Source organism: Denticeps clupeoides, chromosome 16, assembly GCF_900700375.1.
Source record: "Denticeps clupeoides chromosome 16, fDenClu1.1, whole genome shotgun sequence".
NCBI classification, from domain to species: domain Eukaryota; kingdom Metazoa; phylum Chordata; class Actinopteri; order Clupeiformes; family Denticipitidae; genus Denticeps; species Denticeps clupeoides.
In genome coordinates this window covers 5,422,766-5,445,562 of record NC_041722.1, presented here as the reverse complement: position 1 = coordinate 5,445,562, position 22,797 = coordinate 5,422,766, and the positions used below count along the sequence as shown (strand labels likewise).

General features: G+C 45.3%; 1 protein-coding gene across 1 annotated transcript; it reads right to left on the bottom strand.

The window, feature by feature from the left end:
* Positions 1-9,684: 9,684 nt before the first annotated feature.
* znf507 (zinc finger protein 507) lies at positions 9,685-17,177 on the bottom strand. Its single transcript, XM_028956590.1, has 7 exons — positions 17,045-17,177; positions 14,237-16,248; positions 12,847-12,961; positions 12,493-12,601; positions 11,747-11,851; positions 11,158-11,292; positions 9,685-11,065 (listed from the first exon to the last, which is right to left on the bottom strand). The coding sequence occupies exons 1-7, from the start codon at positions 17,076-17,078 to the stop codon at positions 10,711-10,713; spliced, it is 2,865 nt and encodes a 954-aa protein (XP_028812423.1). The 5' UTR covers positions 17,079-17,177; the 3' UTR covers positions 9,685-10,710.
* Between the last annotated feature and the right edge of the window lie 5,620 nt (positions 17,178-22,797).

Here is a 22,797-nt window from a genome sequence, read left to right as displayed (position 1 = left end):
TGCTCACAATACACTGAAAACAACATATATGCTTTTATCGTGCTGTCAAACTTTCCATCTTCAAATATATGAATGGTCAGGCCTGACCTGTCTTTGCCTGTTCAAATCCCGATCCACCAGGGTGCCACTGAGGTGCCACTGAGCAAAGCACCATCCCCACACACTGCTCCCTGGGTGTCTGTCATGGCTGCCCACTGCTATTGGTGATGGGTTAAAAGCAAAGGACACATTTCTTTGTGTCACCGTGTGCTGTGCTGCAGTGTATCACAATGACAATCAATTTACTTTCACGTTCACTTTGTATGATGGCTATTGCAATGCATTGCTTACTGCCCCCAGTTGCTTGCTTTCACAGTTTGTATCACTCTGGGCCATGGCCAGACTGTGGTATAGGTAATATAGGCAAATTAGTTGATATTAATGTGTCTTAATATGAAAAGAACAAGACCACAGTAATTTACCTGCTTAGCCTATTAATTAGTAGTAGTAATAATAATGATACATCCCATGAAGCCACCATGGCGTGCTCCTCCCCCTCCACTATGGCAGGCCAACACGTCCAATACTCGCCAGGTTCACAGAGCATTGTAACACCACATTTTGTTGCAAGAAAAATGCAACCCTCAATGTTGGCATACATTGCTTTGTGGTTAAACGGCATTCATTGTTAGTGTGCAAGTGCCGTAAAAAGCACCGTTCTGAACACGTCCTCAAAGGTACTTTTTACACCATCAAGTGTCACCCACAGGATGGCATAAAAAATGCCGTTCTGGAGGCATTCTAATACTCTTTTTAAGTATTTGAAATTATGCAATTGGTTTATATAAATAATGAATAATGAAAAATAATGAATGTCTAAGACAAAGCTATTCAGTTTCTTTAGAGTATATCTACACTAGCAGTGGAATTTATTGAGATATACGGTTCTGCCACTGATCTATTACAACATCGGCCTTGATCTGGGCACTGCACCCCCTTCATCCTCTCCTCTCCATTCCTCCATCCACTATTTTCCAACATGCCTACGCAGATCATCTACTGAAAGGTATCTGACAATGTACAAGGGCCAACTGCAACATGATTGCCCATGTGTGTGAGTGTGTGTGTGTCTTTTATTAGCACCAGGAACCGTATCTGCAGACAGGCCAGCAGGACCATTCAAAAGCATGTTTCAGCCTTGACATCCACTCAGTTTCTGAGGTGTAATGGGTTAATTTAAAGGTTTGTTTCTTAGGAATCAGTGAAGTCTGTCTAGAGTATCTAGGGTGTTCAGACATCCTCTTTCTGAGACCTGGAAATTGTATCCGACCAAGTTCTGGGTTTTTGAGGTACTTAAACATTCGTTATAATGGGCATCCTACCTGCCTCTTCCTCACTTGTACAAGTACAGTATTCACTAGCACCCTCCCTGTTTTTTTGTTCACAAGCTTGTTACATGTCGGGTCATGGGCAGGTACTGGGGGTGTTTTTTCTGATTCGCCGCTCCCCTAGGCTACTCCCCAGGCTCAATCACCATCGCATGTAGATGTTTATTAGTGCTCTGACCCAGGAGGAACTGGTCAGCTTGGAAACATGCTTGGCCTTGTTGTGGTGACCTGTGTTTAGTGATTGTCAGAAGTGATTGTCATTGTCAAGCGGTACTATGCTCAGTGGCACTGTGGCGGTGCAGGAATCGGCAACCTTGCGATTACGGGTCAGTTCCCTTACCTGCTGGGGCGACCACTACTCTGTTGTAATGGCCCCATAGTAGTGGGTTGTGTGTATATATACATATTCATACATATTCAGACTGCAGACCTACTCCTGTTGGTGTTGTAAGTGTTATCCTTATTATTATAATAACCACGAATGGCTAGAGTGCAAGTAACAGGTATAAATAACAATATATTTATACCTGTTACTTGCACTCTAGCCATTCGTGGTGCACGTGGTGCTGGCAAACTGCCCTGGCATTCCACTGCCATGGTGCAGTGAAAAGTTGGTACATGCATGCACCTACTTGTCACCTGACTTGGGGCTTCAAAAGTCAGCCAGGGTGTCAAGACCAGTTAGACTAGGGTTTTTATAGGGCTAGAAGCTTTAACAACTTTGTTCCTCCCCTAACCCTACAAAAGGGGTTTAGTGGTCACCCTACGTGTATCAGTGTTTTGACACAGAATGAAATGTGTTATCGGTTGGGTTTGTTCAGTATAATTTCAATCAGTGTGTGCAGCCAAAAAGAAAAACCAAAAAAAAGAGCCTAAATCTTGTCAAACTTGCTGGTCAAGGCTGGGCTTGTTTGGTAAGACCAGGGTGCATAACCTAGCATAACTAGTAGGACAAGTTTTCTCCCAGTGGTAAATTATCTTTACTAAAACAAATTTTGCTGGCCCCTTAGTGGTTAATTAATAACTATTTATTTCCTAGAACAAAACCTTATTGGTCTCACGTTAGCAAGGAATTTCTCCTTGCTAATGCTAAAAAGGTTAAAATGCCTTTAATCGAACTGTACTATTAGAGGAAGCTTGGTTGGATTCAGGTTTGTTACTCTAATTATATTAATTTAAAACGTTACATGTAATTACACTTAAATTCATTTTATCTGCAACACAGGGAGAGCAAAACACAGATTAGCCTTTCTAAAGGGAGAAGCACGTGGAGGGCTAACAGTTCTGAAACAGTTCTGCTGCATCCGTAATTTAAAGTCCTTTCATACAGCCACCCTTGGCTTTCATGTCAGGAACACCACGTGAATGCGTTGTGCAGGATGCCACATTCATCTCTTGGTCTGGAGCAGGCTGAACACATGCATTTACATTACACTTACATTACACTTACATTTAAGGCATTGGTGGACCCTTATCCAGAGCGACTTACAACGTGCTTCCATGTTACTATCAATGAAGTGATCAATTCTGGTTCCATAGGACCCCCAACTATGAACACAATCTTTTTATTCACTCTGATTCTATACATAAGTCAGACAATAAGAAAGTTACAAGTTAATCTAAATATTCTTTAAAAAGGAAGCTGCCGTTTGAAGGTGCTCAGTGACTGAGCTGTTCTGACCTCGAGGGGAAGTTCATTCCACCACCGAGGGGCCAAGACGGAGAAGAGTCTAGATGAATGTTTCCCTTTTACCTTCAGAGATGGAGGGACCAGGCGAGCAGTCCTGGAGGCTCGGAGTATACGAGGTGCACTGCGAGGTGTAAAATGCAGAGACGCACAAGGATTCGTGGAGGGAGAGCAATTTTTTTTTGGAAATGGCATTTCACAAGATCAACAAACTTTTAATCTCTACAGCATCCAAAGGTCAAGATCTGACCCAGATTGATTTAGAATATGACACAAACGTTTCATCAACGTTACATTGCTTGTTTGGTCTCAGTACTCAGGAAGGTAAGTAGCCTGGTTTATATGAAAAGGATCTTCGTCTTCATGCTAGCTCCGCTGCCAGTGGTTACGCAACTCCTGACCACAACGAGCGAAACCGGCATTTTGCATTTCTGCAAATGGGCAGGAAAAAGAAAAATGCGGTTATCAATAATTCACCATGTCTTCACGACAATTCCCAATCATTTAAACATTTAGGGATGTTGCAGGGTTACAGCAAGGGACACACAAACGGGACAACAAAACATCTCAGACTGAATTTCTGCGAGACATGACGGGCTGCCAATCTCTGGGCATCTCCAAAATAAGAGGGGAGTGGACATGAAAGGGCTGAAGATTATCAAAGAGAGTCAAGAAAATAAATTGGCAGGCGCTCATTGGAGAGGAAGATTATGGGGTTGGTGGGGGGAGAGGGTGCAACCGTAAATGTTTAATGGCTCCTTTTTTTTTGGTTTTTGAAAGCAATTATTTAAAAAAAAATCTTTCCACTGGTTCACCGAAAGAAAACTAGGCTGCAGCCATTCTCTTCGTACTCATTTCATCTTGAGGAAGTTTGGACAGAGAGGCAAAGGAAGAGACTTCAAGTAAAAGGCCATGCCCTATTAAAGCTAAGCTTCCATCTCTCCCAGAAGGCCAGCATATAAAATTCTTTGTAATCTTTTTTTTCCTCTTTACTCGAGCACAACACTAGGTTCTCAAAACTGGGAAAATATATTTGGAATTATTTGGCACACAAGCACCAAAGTCTGAAAGGCCTTTTGAATCGAGGGCGCGTTGTCTAAGTGATTTTTCTTCTTTACCCCTTTTCTCCGATGCGTTTGCTTTTTTTTGCTCTTCCATTGATCTGCACTATGGGCCCATAAAAAAACACCTTGGTCTTGTAAACGTTAGCACTGGCAAAATGGCTCCGCTTTGTGCCTCTAAGAGGTAGTCGGGCTTTTGTAAAGCATGAAGGGATTAAGAAGGCTGGATTTCTGAAAGGAGGAGAAGGAATCCATCCCCTGCTTATCACTGCAGTGCTGGTGCAGGGTTACAACATTTTACAGTCGCTTAATCCTACATTACAAAAAGGTTCCTGTTTGGGCACGCATTGGGTCTAATTCATCTGTATTTGCACATAGGTGCTAAAGGACTAGCAAATGCAAATGAAATATTTATTCAGCCTGAATGAACAATTATTATTGTCTCCGAGATGTTGTGTTTGAGCTGAAAATGTGTTCCGTTTCACCAGTGGTCTACCAGTTGTAGATTTTGTGCATAACCCATGTTGAGGTTCATATATACAGACATCCCATGTCTCCCAAAAGTGTTGGGATTCTCCCCGATGCCTGTGAATTTAATAAAATATCCGGGAGACTAGAGCAAGCAAACACGTTTTGGCTTTTAATAGCTATTGCAGATATCCATAATTTCATTATTCCTAGCCCAAATGAGCATTTCATATTTCCACAATAAAATTCATACCCACAATTGTTCTTCCAGATTCCTGCTACATCATTCCTCCTAGGCGAAACCATTTCACATTTCCTATTCATGTCTACTAGGCTTTCAATTTCAGATATCCCAAATGACATTTCAGATTTTCAGAAAGTGTATTGTACATATCTGCAGTACAATTCTTACAAGGAGAAATGTTGCTCTGGATATCATTACGGATATTGGAAATGTTTTATTAATTTTGTATATCCTAAACGAATACTGTGAATAGTAAGAATTGGATTGTAGATATCTAAGATGTGCCTTTTGTCTAATTAGAATGTTATTGCAGATATGAATAGTGATCATTCTGAAAATCTGAAATGTAATTTTGACTAGGAATAATTAAATTATGGATATCTGGAATATACAACCCTTCTGTCCATTAAATGTTAAAACCATTTGCAGTGCTACAGTAGAAGTGCTTAAACCGTACCATGGTGGCTTTCGAAGTCCAAATCGTGTTACTGGTCCCAATAGTGTAGAGACAGGGATCACTGCGTGTATTGCCTTTTCATGCAGCCCGTGCTGACTGGCTTATTTCGCTCAGTAGATCTTAGTGCGGCCAGCCTTTTATTTTTCGAGGTCCAAAGTTATGATAACTGTTATCGGTTCAGTGGAACATCATGGGAGAGGTAGAAATACTGGTTTTCACAATGTTTGCTGCTTCAGTGTTTTTAGATTCTTTTTTATCAGTTGTGTATTGAAGTATAATTACAAGACTTTCATAAGTTTCATTGTCAAGACTTTTCATCAAGTTTTTGCAAAGAATGTTGGCCCTATTTTTAAGACCTCTGCAATTCGCCCTGGCATGCTGTCAATCAACTTCTGGGCCAAATCCTGACTGGTGCCGACCCGTTCCTTCATAATCAGTGCTTGGAGTTTGTCAGAATTTGTGGGTTTTTCTTTGCCCACTTACCTCTTTAGGATTGACCACCAGTTCTCAATTGGATTAAGGTCTGGGGAGTTTCCTGTCCATGGACCCAAAATTTCAATGTTTTGTTCCCCGAGCCACTTAGTTGCCACTTTGGCCTTATGGCACGGTGCTCCATCATGCTGGAAAAGGCGTTGTTCTTCACCAAACTGTTCTTGGATGGTTGGGAGAAGATGTCAGAGGATGTTTTGGTACCATTCTTTCTTGGTTGAGAAGCAGCCCCACACATGAATGGTCTCAGGATGCTTTACTGTTGGCATGAGACAGGTCTGATGGTAGCGCTCACCTTTACTTTTCATTTTATAAATGAGTAATAATTTTTTCCAAATGCCCCAAACCATATCGGAAAGGGGCTTGATCAGAGAAAATGAGTTTACCCCGGTCCTCAGCAGTCCAATTCCTGTACTTATTGCAGAATATGATGGACTCACACCTGCCTGCTGCAGTTGCTGAGCAAGCTCTGCACTGGTGGCACCATGATCCTGCAGCTGAATCGCGCTTGCTGGACTTTCTTGTAAAGCCTTCTTCACTTGAAGTGCTCACCTTGGAGTTTTTGATGATCTGATAAATGGTTGATTTAGGTGCAATCATGGTTGCAGCAATATCCTTGACTGTGAAACATGCAGCTCAATGATATCCGCACGTGTTTACTTGCAGGTAACCATGGTTAACAGAAGAAGAACAATGAGTTCAAGCATCATCCTCCTTATAAAGCATCCAGTCTGCTATTCTAACTCAATCAGCATGACAGAATGATCTCCAGCCTTGTGCTCCTCAACAATCTCACTTGTGGTAACAAGAGGATCATTGAAATGATCTCAGCAGGTCCTTTTGTTGCAGGGCTGAAATGCAGTGGAAATGAGTTTTTTGGTATTAAGTTGATTTTCATGGCAAAGAGAAACTTTGTGTCATTCTCAAAACTGTTGGCCATGATTAAATATATATAACGCATTTCATGTCAGACTCCACAAAAATGTATCCTTGTTAAGCAAGGTGTTCCACGCTGTACTGTTTGCAACCATGATTTCAGTCTTCTGGTCTTCTGGTGGGGTTTATAACTCCCTGAAATGAGTCTTTGCAGGTTGGAATGTCTGTATATACTACCATTCAAAAGGGATAATTTAGGAAAGTTATAGGAAATTACCATAAATCATTGAATGGTAGTGCAGGTGCTGAGGTGTGATACCGTGCAAATTCTATATTTAAGATGTCAGGTTGTAGCATGGTATAAGCTATATTATGTCACAAATGTATCCTTATTTTGCATTTACAGGCCATCTTGTGCCATCCAAAGGCTTTTACACTATGTGATTTGGTGACTCGCGTGTAAAGTCCCTGCGATGGGCTGGCGCCCTGCCCTGCACCCAGTGTCCCGTGATGGGCTCCAGCAGCCACAACCCTGAGCAGGACTAAGCAGTATAATCGTATAATCGATGCATCGCGGTGCAGACGTGGACGATCTTGCATCGATGCAGTGCAGAACATAATCGATTATATTATAATGGTGATTTTCTTGTTAAAAAGTAGTGCCGGTAGTGACTGTGGCGGCCTGAGTACAGCGCGGCTCCGGGTACGAGTTTCACGCTGCACGGTGAGGCACCTGCCGGCCTTGTTCTCACACCGCGGTCAAAGTTGAAACTTAATAGAATCCAAGCAGGCGAGTTTTCTTTCTGCCACTTCGAAACACACACACGAAGCTGGAATGGAGGAAAATCGGACCTTTCTCTGAGTGTCCAGAGATCTACAAACCGACATTATCGTCTTACCAGGAGTCTAGAAAAACACGCTGACTTTTCACACTGAGCCATGAAAAGTGGCTTTAGATTTTCTACAATGCGCAGAAAAGCAGTCTGTGTTCAGTCAGCACTCACCTGACGCCATGGACGTCTGGACCATGCGCCTTTCTGGTGTTTGTGGCTTCAGGTTGTAAGGGGTTTCCTCCACTACACACGAATCACAGAAATGCAGAGAAAGGTGTGCATTTAAAGGAGAACGACCAGTACATACGAGACTGTTACAAGGTGAGCGAGGACTAAACGGAGAGATTTTCTGCTCATAGTTGCAAAGACCTTAACTCTGAAAACATTGTGTGACTGTGTAGAAAATGTATGGCATGCATCGTGATGCATCTATATCGAGGCACTGATAATCGTAATCGAATCGAACCGTGAGACCAGAGAAGGTTCACTCCTCTAATATTTACACACACACACACACAAACACACAGACACTAAAACAGGCCTCAGGCCTACCAATTTCTAGAGTTCTAGTGTAGAACAACCAATGTGATCATACATGGGTCAAAGAATCCCTGACAAAACGTATCCTTCAGGACTTACAGGTGAAGTAAAGTGTCCTTGTTCGAGCAAAGTGAGTTTGACTCACATGCTTCAAAATCTTTCGTTCAGGAACTTCACGTCAGCTCCTTAACTCTGATCCTTCCAGAGTGTAGAAATTACATTTAGAGGAAAGCTTCTTTAGACTGTTGGCATGACTGGGATTTTCAGTTGCACACTGCCTGAATCCTGCTGTCAGGCCACTTTTTGTTTATCAGTTTGCTCCGGGGGCGGATATGGAGCGTAACTGGAGAGGACAGTCCTCTGAAAAATGATGAATTACATGAGCGAAGTGCAGGAGAAGCCAATTCTGCAAAGACTAGATCTCGAGTGCCCAGTCGCCTGGGTTCATTCAGCTAAAAACCATCCATAAAAAGGGGCTATGGTAAAGAAAGTTGGAACAAAAGGATCACTACTGATAGCACACTAATCAATCACTGACACTGGCAAATTGCACACAGAATGGCACACAAAGGGGGGAAAAATAGCATATGCATGTTTTAATTTAATACCAAAATACAATGGCAAAGTCATATCATTTTACATTTTAGCAAACGGACTGGGCTGAATTAACAAACGTGGACATGCAACCGTACGGGGGCCATTCTGAACCCCGGAGAAGAAATGTAAGGCGACCCCACACTTCATCTTCTCCTTTGGCAGCATGCAGCTCAGTGTGCTAAATGAACATTCTGAAACTAACCATTCCAACACATACGTTACAATCAAAGGAGAAAAAAAACCAAACAACTTCACACAATTTGGCTTAAAATGGCTTAATGTCCCCTTGAACAAGATAGTAAAAATATAATTTCTTAAAAAAAATATTATTATTTTTTAATATTCTACAGTATAAAAGTCTTCTGTACAGACTGTAAGAGGCCAGACTACAGTGCTGTGGGTGTTCAGAAAACAGCAGAGTGAATGAAGACACTGAGGCTGAAGCTCACACTGGTTCAGATAGTGATGTAAGCCAAAATAAATTATACAGAAAGTATTCATATACAAACTGCCATGAACATTTGATGCACATCATCTGCCCGTTGAAACTGATGAGGTTTGTAAGTCAAATTAATTATATCTACACAGCAAGTACTTAGTATGGAGAAGGGCCTACCAACAGCCTGAGACTACCCATGATGCCACAGGACACATGGCACCCACAGGTAACCAGCAGCATTCAACTCGACAGGAACGTCTGGGACGAGGAAGGCACAAAGTGGTTCATACCCCACCGGGGTCATTTACCCACAGATAAGCTATGTGAGCTCAATATGAAATATCTGCGAACAAACTCAAAATTCACATGAAGTGAAACGCAAGCTGTACACAAAACCTTGTGTAAACACAACCAAAGAACAGCCCAGTGGTGGGGTCACTTTTGGAAAAACGTTGCAGCAATAAAAACCGCAGGGAACTTTACATTATAATGATTTGAGCCCCCCGTACATTTCAGCAATGACACACAGCAGAAAATACATACAGATGCCATGGCATGCATATAATGAGCATGTCAGCCATGTTAGTGAATAGAATAGAGCCATTAGCAACGTGATGAACACATTCTGAACACTGAAAGGACATTTCTTTTATTCAGTTCTCGTATTAATAATTTTTCCCCTCCTCACGCATCTGCATCCTTTTCCGTTGAAGTAGAAAAACAGAGAAAGGCGTGTAAATGACAAGAGATATTCTGCATACAGAAAAAGCCTGGGGGCTCTGTAATGAGCCGAGCGGGTCAGAGGTCATCAGGAATAGTCTGAACTGAGGTAGTGATTGACCGAAGGCCAGTCAGTAATTCAGTTTAGTGCTGGCACACCTACTACACAGCCTAGTAAACAAAGTAGAAAGGTCATCAAACCTTCAACTAGTGTGAAATAAAAAAAAAAAAAAAAAAAAAGTGTGACCTCGTCTGGACACTTAAAGTGTTTTGTCTCAGAACATACTTGTGTTCTACAATACAAATAAAAACAATAATAATAAATATATTGTTGATCCAAAAACACACTTTACCTTTTATAAGGGGTGAATTATAATCCCTTAGACATCCTCTTTGCATCTTGGACCAATAGACACGTCATACGTCACAAAACTGACAATAGTCTGGTTAGATCGACTACAGCAGCATAGGCCTTAATCTCAGTCTTAACTGAGGCTTTTACAAGGCTAATAGCACCAAAATACAGACTAACTCTTTAAAGGTTGTTTCTGTGGCCAATAACGGAAACCTATGTGCTGAAACTGTTAAATGACACAAGCATACACACAATAGCAAGCAGCAACTCTTCTTTATGCTGCCTTACTGTGCAGCCAAACGGTTTCTGCTGAATCTGCAGCGCCGAGGTATAACAATCAGATTCCGGCAGCTTATTGTGAATTTGGATGCACAACTCGACATACTTTTCCAGACATGTTATAAGCGCTTGTGAGCAAATTGAAATACGTGTATTTTTTTTTTTTTTTTTTTAGAAATTGAAACTTTCCCAGGAGAGTCTGCTGCATTGCGTGTCAGCGTGTGTATGCGAGTTGTATAAAGTGCACGGGCTCGGCGTGAGGTGGTTACTGGCTCTGTGTTGACTGGCACGGCGGCAGTCACGGCTCGGCGCCGCCCCCTGTGGCCCGGGCGGCCTGCTGCTCTCTGCCGAGGATGATGCTGATGATGTCGCCCTCGTGCTCCTTCATGTGCTCCAGCAGCTGCTCCTTGCTGGTGGACTCAAAGCGGCAGATGCAGCAGCAGAAGAGCAGCATGCAGTACTCCGTGCCGGCTCGCGCCGGCAAGGCGCCGCCCTCCTTTCTCGGCGCCGCCCCTTTTGTCCTGTCAGGGGCGTCTGTGGACGTGGACGACTCTGATTCAGCAGCGACCGGGGTTTTCTCCTTCCTGCCCAGGAACACAAAGGGCTGCTCCCCTCCCAAAGCCGGCAATGCTTTCTGACTAGCGCTGGGAGACCTGGACACCACACAGAGCCTTAAACTCCACAACGACTCTAATCGCACTGGTGACTTGAGCTGTGTAATTCAGCCATTTCTGTCTACACGTACCTGCCACTCTGTGAGATGGCCTCATTGATGGCCGCGTTCACCTGTTCGTAGTTGTAATTCTGATCTCCAGCATGTTTCCACATGTGTGATTTCAGGGACGGCGGATGACTGCACACATAGCCACACAGAGAGCACCTGGAGGAGGAGGAGGAGAATTACACCATCAGCAGCAAGGTCTTCAACTCTATTCATTTAATTGCTTAAGGTATGTTTAACGTGTAAAATATTTCCTGTGTATTAGGAGCAACAGCTTATTTCAGCATTAGGTTTGGGCGAAACATTGGCAAAACATTGACAATGATATACTTTCCCATATCGAATGCTTACATTTTTTTTTATTGATTTGTGTCACGATTGATAATAAACAGCTTATTAACATAGAAAACCATGACTATGGATGCCTTCCATGGCGCCGTTTTCAGCCATATCACTAGCTTGCCTGAGTAGCTGCGTGAGGACTTTAAAAATTATAAAAATCCACACGAACCAAAGATGCTCATTCCTGCAATTTTTAACATGATCGTGAAAAATGCCCATAGCTGATCACCAAGGCAGAGCTGAATTCTATCTCTTTCTGGTCCTTCCTCACCTGTACTGCTCCAGCAGTTGCACGGCCTGGTGCTCCTGCGGATGCCTCCTCATGTGGCTCTTCAGGCTGTTCATGTTGGTGGTGGCAAAGTCGCAGCTGCAGCACCTGCCCGGAGTCGCAACAACACACGATGGCGATCAGACGACGGCCCCTCTCAACAGCACCTTGGCTCTGGGACTCTGTGCACCGAATTACAGTCAGTCTCCAGTCTAAGCCAGGCCTACGGGGTGGAAGGCTGTCACAGAGTCAAAGACTGGAGCTGTCGTAAGAACTTATACCCATCCTGGCCGTCCCTGGGTAACAGGAGCTTGTTTACAGTGGCACGTCCCTCCTTGGAGAGCTCTGACCCTCACATCTGTTACCAATAGCAGAACATCATCAACAGAGCCAGGCTCTCCAGCAAAAAGGTTCCCCTTGTGGGGCACAGAAAAGGAAATGGCCCAGTAGATGAGTGTGTGGTCCATAAAAAATAAAAATATCCCAAGGGTATAGGAGCGGTTATAAACACCAAGAACCAGGGTGTACAGAATTAGACCAACCACTGCAGCAACAAGCTTTTACCTGATACGTTGGCGCCCTCTGTTGGCACATTTAATTACACAACCCAAACTGCATTTTGTGGGGTCGACTAACAAGAATGTGTCTCTGGGGGATCAAGGCTAAACTGGCATAAGCAGCACGTAACTCGCTGAAAGTAGGCTACAGACGGTAACGTGACAGTGAACGTCCTGTATGCATCACTGTACCTGTAGGGCTTGTCCGAGTTGTGGATCCTGCGATGGTTTCGCACTCCAACGTACGTAGAGCTGGTGTAATCACACACGTCACATTTGTACACCTTCTCATTGGCTGTGTCTGGAAGCACAGAACACACTAGGATGCAAGCTTGAAGTTTCTTAGGTATCAGGGTTACATAATTAATTACGACAAATCATCACCCCCCCATCCCAAATAAGCCCTCAGTCTTGGTTCAGTGAAAATTGTTTTTGTGTTTTCACTCAAATACATTCTAATAACACAAAAAAACCAGACAATATAGTGGACCATCATTAATTAACTGCTAGTGCAGATCAGGGTATGGACTGAGATGAATTTCTTACCCTCTGCCGTTCTTATAAGCTCCTCTGAGGTGGTCGTAGTTTCAGCAAGGGGGTTCAGAGTTGCCGTGGGTTCGCCCATCCCATGATGGTCTCGCTCGTGATTCCTCAGCTGATTCTGATTGGGACATTAATACAAGCGCCATCAGAGCCCCTCCAACGAAAGCTTCCATGGAGGTGCAATGAGTTCATTTCCCAGAAAAAGCGGCACGTCTTTCCCTGGATTTACAGCGCAGACTTATCTTTACAGCCATAACTGGACACGAACCAACACAAACTGAGCTTTATCAGGACAGGAAACAAAGGACGTTCTCCAGCTCCGAGTCAGACTTGGAGCAGCTAGGAGAGTTATTGCATAACCACTCAGAATTACTCAAGATACCGAGAGCCACCGCATCATCACAATGGTACGACGCAAGAAAGTGAGGCATGAGTCACAGCTTGCACATCTAGTCTAAAGGTTCCACACAGCGGGCTGGTGAACTAATCAAAAAAAAAAAAGGAAAAGATCCAGACACTACTAAACAACATGTCAAAATGCTGTTTTCATTCAACTAAATCAGGAATGCAAAAGTGCATTTTCTGGACCAATTATTATTATTATTATTTTAAATACAAGGTTATGTAAATTAAAAAACAGAAACTATAAAAAAAAATAAAAATAAATCAGTTACAGGGACAGTCCCCCCCAGGAGACACTCAGGGTTAAATGTCTCGCTCAGGGACAATATGGCTATTGATCACCACTTATATTGCCTTCTGCAGAATGCTTGAGGTTATGGCTAAGCCAAAACACTGTGCTCTTTAAGTGAAAATTCTGTGGCGTCTTTCCGGCCACATTTATTCACCACGTTTTGCCCAATTTATGGCAGCTTTTTTTTTTTTGCTGTATAAGTTTCTCCTTTTTTGGTTTAATTCATTTAAAAGTTGATGGAAACTTGTAGTTTTAGATGGTAAATGTGAGAAGTGTTTCACACACGTTGCTGCTGTGGTTCATTTTATGGAGCTGTGCGATTCGGACATCCGGTGGACCCTGTAGGGTGTGTACGGCCTGTGAAAGCCTATCGAGACACACAGTGTACGTGATTTTGTGTTATATACAAAATTAATGTTGTCAGATTGCATAATTAAACATACATAAACTTATATGGTCATATGAATAGCCATTATTCAAAAGGGGACAGAATAAAAAAAAAATAAGCAATACTTCCAGTCTCCACTCATGTATGCGAATGAGGTCTAGTGTGTGTGTTTTTTTGGGGAATGGATTGATAAGTAAAACTCAAATTTGCAGGAAGGTCGTGGGAGGACGTAATTTAGTCTGTGGCGTAATATACGGCGCGTGAATATGACACGAGGGGCCGAGTCTGCTGTGAGCAACGTGGCCGCTCACCTTGTAATAGAAAGTTTCGCTGCACTGCTTGCAGCAGTACATCCTGGTCTTGCAGTGGTGGATCATGTGACCCTCCAGGTCCCTGCTGTCCTGGGCGATGTGCTCGCAGATGGGACACTGGTAGGGCTGCCTCTGTCTGTGCACCCGCAGGTGCTGCTTGATGTAACCTTTGTTCCCGCTGCTGTAGCGGCACAGCCGGCAGTGGTACGGCCCGTCGCTGTCGGTGACATATTCTACCAGGCCGCCTTCGTCCCCCCCTGTCCCCGCAGTCCCGGTCCCACTGGCCCCGACGCTGGGCTGACTCTGGGCGTTATCCTGCAGCTCCTTCAGGATGTCCTCATCGGAGGCGTTCTGGTCGGAGCGCTCACGCAGGTGCTCGATGACGGTCAGAAGAGACAGGCTGATGCCGGCCTTGGCGGGTCCCTCCGACGGCGTGTGCGCACCTGAGGAGGGGGCGGAGGCTCTGTGGTGGAGGGCGGGGCCGGCCGCGGCCGCAGCAGGAACCTCGGCGAGTCGCTGGCCCGTGTCGGGGCTCTGTGGATTCGTCCCAGCCGCGCCCTTGATGCCCGCCTTGGTCAGTTCCGGAGCACGGGTAGGCATGGCGACCAAGGCCTCGGCTGCCAGCGAGTGCAGCCTCAGAGACTCGGAGTGGGTCCTCCTGCGAGCCGGGGGCATGTTCTCGTCCGGGGGAGACTCCATGACAGAAACCTCTAGCTCCTCCTCTTTCACCGGTCTCTCCCCGCCGGCCCAGCCAATCACCACCTCCCCCTGCTCTCCATAGCACACCGGGTGCGGCTGACTCTCCAGCTCCGCCTTCTCCGCAGCCAGCAGCCTCTTGTCCCCGCCTACCTCGGGGCTGAGGAGGAGGGGCTTGCTGGTCACCGGCTCCTCGGTGCACGGCAGCCTCTCTACGATGACGTTAATGTGGCCGGCGCTGTTGCCACGGCAGCTTATGATCTTCTGTGCAGATGACAGGAGGCTGTCTGAGCTCGACTGGCGGCCGTCTGGCTCCAGCTCAACCTCCGTCTCCGCGGCAACCTGCACCTCCACACCAGGCTCTTCAGGGGTGGGGTCCTCAGAGGAGCCCTCCTCTCCTGCAGATCCTCTGGAGACCTTCTCACCACAAGCCTGGGCTGGCACTGGGCCGCAAAGCTCGATCTGAAGGGGCGAAGCTGATTGGCTGGTCAGAGGCTTATCCTGAATAGGAGCCAGGATGACGATAGCCTCCTCTTCCCCTGACTGAGGTACGAGAGGGCTGTAACTCAACACAGGAGCACCGGGGCTCTCCCTGCGGGGAGGTGGGTCCACCTCGCCTTCGAAGATCGGATAGGAGCAGTCCACAAGGCCAGCGTGCTTCCAGGCGTGGGTCTTCAGCATCCGCTGCTGCCCGCAGACATAGCTGCAGATCAGGCAGTGGTACATGCCACTCTGGTCGTAGCTGTACCACTTCTTATCAGCCATGGGGGGCGCCTGCGCCACACTGGGTTTGGAAAGCTCCGGGTCCCCCGCGTTGGAACTCACGGCAGGATCTTCTCCGCCGAAGTGGAGTCTGACGTGGGCCTCCAGCTCCTCCTGGTGGCAGGAAGTGAAGCGGCACTCGGAGCACATGAGGATGAGCTCGCTGTGCTGCTCGTCGTGCTGCTGCAGATGCTCCCTCAGCGAGTCCAGCGTGGGAGAGAGGAAGCGGCACAAGCTGCACTGGTAACAGGTCACCATGCGGCTGCTGGCATCCAGGGCGTCGTCCTCCTCGCCGCCGTCCCGCCCCCGGGGTCTTTTGCGGGGCGCCGGCGCGCCGTCGGCCTCCCTGCCGTCAGAAAGCGTCACGGAGGCGCAGGCCAGGGCTCGCTTGCCGCCCGCCAGGGTGCGGGGCCTGGGCCCGTTCTCCACAATCTTGCCCAGCTTCTCGATCACCTGACTGAGCGAGTCGGGGGTCTGCTGGCGCTGGCCGGTCTGCTCCATTCTGCGAGGGGTGAAGGGGACGACCGCCGCCACATCACTGCTGTCTTCCATACCTGGGGCAAGAGGGAGAGACCAAATTACAAGCAAATAAAACTTAAAAAAGGTGGAAGGTGGCTGTGGTTGCCCCTCCGGCTTCGTATTCGTTACTCTTATGAGCTTCATGGGGAGAAGCGCTATCATTTAGTAGAATAAGGAGCCGGCTCCTGCGCAATCCTAAAAATACCACGCGTTCGGCGTGCGAGGCAGCTGTCCTGCTTTCGCAGCGGGGTGGGGGGGTGACAGGCCCTAACGCAAGTTTCTGCGGGTGACTGAACCTTAAATTATACGACTGGGGCAGCAGATCATGAGCATCCCGTTTAATGTCGTCTTTAAATGGAGAAAATGGCAGAAAACCTGGAGATTATGCAAGACTCTCCAGTGAAATTGTGTGGTTACACGTTTTCTCTTCCACTGAAAAGAATAAAAAAAACCGCAGCTGTTGTTCCTTAAAATTCCACTTCTGCTTTCCCGGGACCGTCAAGGAGCGACACGGTCCACTCGGGCCCCACGCAGGGCCGAGCGAGGATGGCGACGTCCGAGCGGAGAGCGTGTCCTCTGAGGCCACACGCGAGGGACACGGATACGAGCACCTAAAAATAAAGTTTCACACCCAGGGAGACTGGCCGAGCCGCGGGGACACGGGGGGACACGGGGGACGGGCGGCGCGGCGTCCGCGACAACATGGTGTCCATCGCCGTGGAGACGCAGAAGGGGGCAGGGACCGGCGGCGCGGCTCCTCGCACCACCTCGTGTTTATAACGCGATAATAATTAAAAAGGCCTTAATGAGTGTCCGTGGGCGGGTACTTACTGATGCTGAGGTCCGCACTGATCTTTGGCCTCATCGGTAACAAACACACACAAACACACAAAAAAGAACAAACAAAAAAAAAAACGCTGAGCTTCTTCTTCTCTTTTGCGGGATGAAAAGTGATCCACCTTTTCTCTCACGCTTCGCTCAAAATGGCGAGGATGGAGGGGAATCACGTGACCTCGGAAAGTGGTCAGGTGACCAAAAAAAGAAAAAAAGAAACCTGCAGCCGGGGCCGGTACACGTGTGTAACAGCGCAGTGCAAATATGATGCGTTAATGTCGTAAATACGAACAGGATATGGGGTAGAACAGAATTAATCAAATACGAATTTGAATTCTCCTAATATCAGAATCGCGTTTTTTGGCCAAGTCTGTGAGTGAACGCATACAAGAAATTTGATTTTCAAACACAATAGTATAAAAACAACAACAATATACAATCGATATATAATCAAATATACAAAAACAATATACAATCAAATCTTATATACACAAAAATACAAAGATCCTTACAGGCATCTGTATTGTCTGCCAGGGGGCAGTAGGTCATAAAGGCCGGTGTCCAAGGTGTAAGGGATCTGGGACGATCCTCCCTGTTTCCTGGTTCTTGAGAGGAACAGGTCCTGGATGGAGGACGGGGGCACAAATGATCGTTTCTGCTGTTCGTACAGTCTGTTCCTGTCCTGTTTGATGGCTGCTCCATACCAGACTGGAGGTATAGACCAACCACCAAACAGAAAAGGAACAGACTGCAACAGATGCAAATGATCATCGACATCATTAACTCAGTATGAAGTTCAAGTTCAAGTTGAGCTTTATTGTCATTTCAGCTACATACATTTGTTTTGTCCACGTTGAGAAATAGTTTGTTGAGCTTACACCAGTCTGTGGGTCTTTTCACATCCTCTCTTTACACTGACTTGTGGTTCTTGCTGATGAGACACACCACGGTCGTGTCATTGAACTTGATAAGAAGTTCCCACAAGTGGGAAATTTACAACTGATGTGGTTGAAGTTGTGAATCACTGCACAGTCGTGGGTCAGCAGGATGAACAATATTGGACTGAGCACACAGCCCTGAGGAGCTCCAGTGCTCAGTATGGTGGTGCTGGAAATGCTCTTCCCGATCCGGACAGGGTGAGGTCTCTCAGTCAGGAAGTCCAAGATCCAGTTGAAGAGGGAGCATATGTGCATATGTGTCCTGATTGTCCATGTGTGTGAGGGTCAGAAGCAGGGTGGTGACGATGGTGTATTGCATCTCGAAGTTAGTGATGGATGATGCTGCTAGTCCATGCAGACTGTTGCAGGTGTGTAGAAATCTGTTCTAAAATACATAGGAAACTCATTGAAGTTTATATAACTGAGGAGCAACAAGCAACAAGATTTTACTTTGATTTTGTTCTTTGCATTTTGTATGACCTGAGATTGATTAAAGGTGTTTAGCCAGACAAACAGTTGCAATAACAGTGTGCATAAAACATGTGCACCGACCTTTCACAAATGTCAAGTTAAGTAACCATTTGCCACTAAAAGTGTGAATGTGTGATTAATAGTCATCATGCTGTGTGGGGCACATAGAGCTCTGAGCTGTATCTCAAGCACATAAATATTTCATCCATGGATTACTAAGACTATTACCTGACTTTGACCTTCAAGGATTTTCTTTGAAGACCAAGCAGCAAGAAGTTTGATGCCAAAGCCCCCAGGCAAGTAAGGGAAGACAATAACCTTTCAAGATTCTGCCCCCTTCAGGAGAAATCACGCAAATGCTAGTGTGTGAGAAGGTCTGTAAAGTGCAGGTTTATGTGCAACCAACAGACCAGGCAGTAAGTTTAAATAAAATCAAATGTTTTAAGCACACCAGAAAAAATCACCTGACATTAGTCCAGTTATGTTGTCCACCTGCACATCTCCTCTACATTTCTATTTTTGACAATGCAAGTTTGAAAATACAATTTATTGTTATTTTATTCATACATTCTACATATTACTCTGATGATGAAGCACTTGTTATATACAGAAGGCTTAGTGAATAGCAACATGAAGAACCAAACACATAGAGACTTTAGAAAAGAGAAATATTGAGAAGATTAGTTAAGAAAAATGAAAATATGTATACACATAAACATATATTTATTACAAACAGAAACAAAAGAATTGTGGGGACAAAAAAGTGATGTGCTGTGAATACTTTCAGGATGCACTCTGTATGGTAGTACCAAAATAGATTGTGTAAGTTTTTTAGCAATTTATGAAAATTAATTACAATGGCAAAAATGGCTTCAACACAAATCTCAACATAATCGAACATTATGTACAATAGAGTAGAGAGAGATAGAGTAGAATAGAGGTTTATTGTAATTTCAAACATGTGTATAGTAAGAAAAAATAAGGCCCTCCAAGGTGCAACATTTACAACAGACAGCACTTGTAACATGTCACAATATATTAGGAGGGTGGTAAATAATATCTGTACAAATGCAATAAATTAGCATATATCTAAAAAAATATGCATCCATGTATATTTATGTCTAATAGGAATTAAAAAAATAAACAAATTAAGAAATAATAAAGAAATGCAGCTAATATACACTTTTATATATACACACTTATTTCTTAATTTATGCTTTACTATATTTATTCTGTAAACTATGAGCCAATAACAGTAGGCACTGGATAATGTAAACAATAGGCAGAGGTTTATGTAAAGTGTCATGGCTGCTGCCCTGTCTCCAAGCCCACAGAGGGCGCACAACTGACCACGGGGCCATTGACCCGGAAAAAGAAGGAAAATGCGTCTTGGCGTGCAATTTCATCTTTGATCATGGTGTGTGTACAAGGTCACCAAGTGGCATGCAGTGCACTGCAAAACTTACTTGGTGGCCTAGCGATTAAGGAAGCGGCCCTGTAATCAGAAGGTTGCTGGTTCGAATCACGATCCACCAAGGTACCACTGAGCAAAGCACCGTCCACACGCACTGCTTCCCGAGTGCCTGTCATGGCTGCCCACTGCTCACTAAGGATGATGGTTAAATATAGAGGACACATTTATTTGTGTGCACCATGCGCAGTGCTATGAGAATGAGAATTACTTTATCTAATTCTTTAGGGGCAGTGGTGGCCTAGCGGTTAAGGAAGTGGCCCCATAATCAGATGGTTGCCGGTTCGAATCCCAATCCGCCAAGGTGCCACTGAGCAAAGCACCGTCCCCACACACTGCTCCCTGGGCACCTGTCATGGCTGCCCACTGCTCACCAAGAGTGATGGTTAAAAGCAGAGGACACATTTTGTTGTGTGTGCTGTGCTGCAGTGTATCACTGTAGTGCAGTGTATCATTGTAGTGCAGTGTATCACAGCGCCTAAAGCGGCGCTGTACTGAGATCAGGCAGCCAAAGACACTACTGGCACTACTTTTTAACACCAATTTTTATACCGTCGCTAGAAAATCACCAAGCAGCGGCATTATGATATAATCGAATTTGTTCTTCACAGCATCGATGCAGAATCGTCCACTTCTGCAATGTGATGCATCGATTATAATATTAATTTCAACACCCCTAATCAGGAGCATGAAAGGCACTGAGTTGGGTCACCACACACACACCTGGGGGGTACCCCCCACACACCCTTGCCGTGATGCCGTTGGAACTGATCTTGGCACTTTGGACTGTCTGGGATCTCCAAGGCAGCTGCAGCTTAGCATTAAGCTGTCTAAGGTGGAGGGGAGCTGGTTCTTGCCGTGGCTAAGGACAGCCACTCAAAGCATGTAATGATGATAAGCTCTAAGTTTATCAGGTCCATCAGCCTGGCAAAAATCTTTCTTTCTCAAACCTGGCGTATAATGAGGGCCATTGGTGTCACACTCCCTGGTGAAATCTTGTAGACTGTGATTGCTTGGATCCTCTGCCACATGGCGTCATGAGTCTTTTGAACAGATGAAGATATATATATTTTTTTATTCTCTTAGCAAAGGCACGTTTTGGTGAATTTGGTGAGTCAGGTAGTTCCTTGTTGCTTTGAGTCCCATGGTGTCGTCTGGCATCTCACAAAATTTGAATATCATGTAAAAGGTTATTTGTTTTCATAATTTAATTCCAAAACGTTAACCTTTTTGTTGTTTTGAGGTTGATGATTATAGCTCTCGAAAAATCTCAAAGACAGTCAGATTATTAGATGTGCACTGACTGTTCAGAGAGACACATTTTTGGATTGACGATGTCTGACATTTCTGAAACTGGGCCAGATGTGAATGGGGCCCACATCTGGGACAGGACATCTACAAGTGTAGGACATTTCATTCCTACCATTCTTGTGTGCTTCCTTCATAGTACATGCTGTATTAGGTAGAAATTATACCATAAATAAGGGGTGGGCAGACATAGATCCAATGCAGTGTTGTCAGACCACCAGAAATTGGAATTAATTGAGGAAGTTCTCTTTCAAGCACTCATTTAGGAGTCTCACTATACATCTACATTTATCTGTATCTACATACATGAGAACCGGTGCAACAACGCAACAATTATAGACAATCACTGTTCCCCTGAGCTTGAGTACACGCCTGTAAGATGCCAGCCTTTTTTTTCCTACTGAGAGAGCTAACGGTAGTGATTGTCATGGCCGTGTACATTCCACCCGAGGCCAGTGTAAACACGGCCACGCTCTCTCCTGCTGAACAGGATCGGGTCCACCCTGACGGCGTTCACATAATCACAGGACACTTTAATAAGGCCAACTCTGGACCATGTTTACTCCAACATTAAGCATGTGTACAGAGCCACCCCCCTCCCCCACCTCGGCCAGTCTACTCCCGCCACCCTACACCGCTCTCAGGCGCAGTACCAGGCCCACCACAAAGACTGTTACAACCTGGCCTGATAATGCACAAGCTACAGGACGGACTGCGAACAGACAGACTGGGACATGTTTGAACACCATGAGCTGGAAACATTCACAGGAACGGTACTGGATGTCAAATGACGACTGTGGACAAAATCAGGTGGGTTTTCCCAAACTAAAAACCCTGGATGACCAGCCAGGTCCATACACTCCTCAGAGCTCAGAGCTGTAGTCCGGCCCATAACAACAATCTCATCTTCAGGTTTGCTGATGACACCACAGTGGTTGGACTTATCTCTAAAGGAGATGAGGCAGATTACAGAAAAGAGGTTCTGGAGTTGACAGCCTCGTGTTCAAAAAACACCAAAAAATCCAAGGAGATCATTGTCGACTTTAGGAGGCACAGCACCGACTTAGCCCCCCATTACATCAACAGCGAATGTGTGGAAAGGGTCCATTCCTTCCGATTTCTCTGGGTCCTTATCTGCGCTGACATCTCGTGGACATACAACATCACAGCAGTCATCAAGAAGGCTCAGGGTCCTCAGGAAGCACATCCTGGACTCCAACCTGCTGCTGACCTTCTACCGCTCATCCATTGAGAGCTTTCTGGCGTACTGTATTACAGTATGGTATGGCAGACAGGGAGAAGCTTCAGTAGTAAAGGGAGCACAGAAGATCATTGGCTGCCCTCTCCCACCCTGGCTTTCATCTCTTTGACCTGTTGCCCTCAGGAAGACGCTACAGGTGCATCACAACAGTTTTTTTCCCAAAAGCCAAAACCGCTCTAAACTCACACATGCACCGACCACACAGTCTATCCCCCGAACCCCCAGACTTCTTTCCTTCTAACATACAGCTGTGCAATATTAATGTTTATAAATGTTTAATACTGCAATATCTGTATACTGT

Coding starts and splice junctions, on each gene's coding strand:
- znf507 (XM_028956590.1), bottom strand. CDS start 17,078: ATGAGGCCAAAGATCAGTGCGGACCTCAGCATCA. Junction 16,249..17,044: donor CAGTGCGGACCTCAGCATCA/GTAAGTACCCGC, acceptor CTCTTGCCCCAG/GTATGGAAGACAGCAGTGAT. Junction 12,962..14,236: donor GCGAAACTTTCTATTACAAG/GTGAGCGGCCAC, acceptor TGTCCCAATCAG/AATCAGCTGAGGAATCACGA.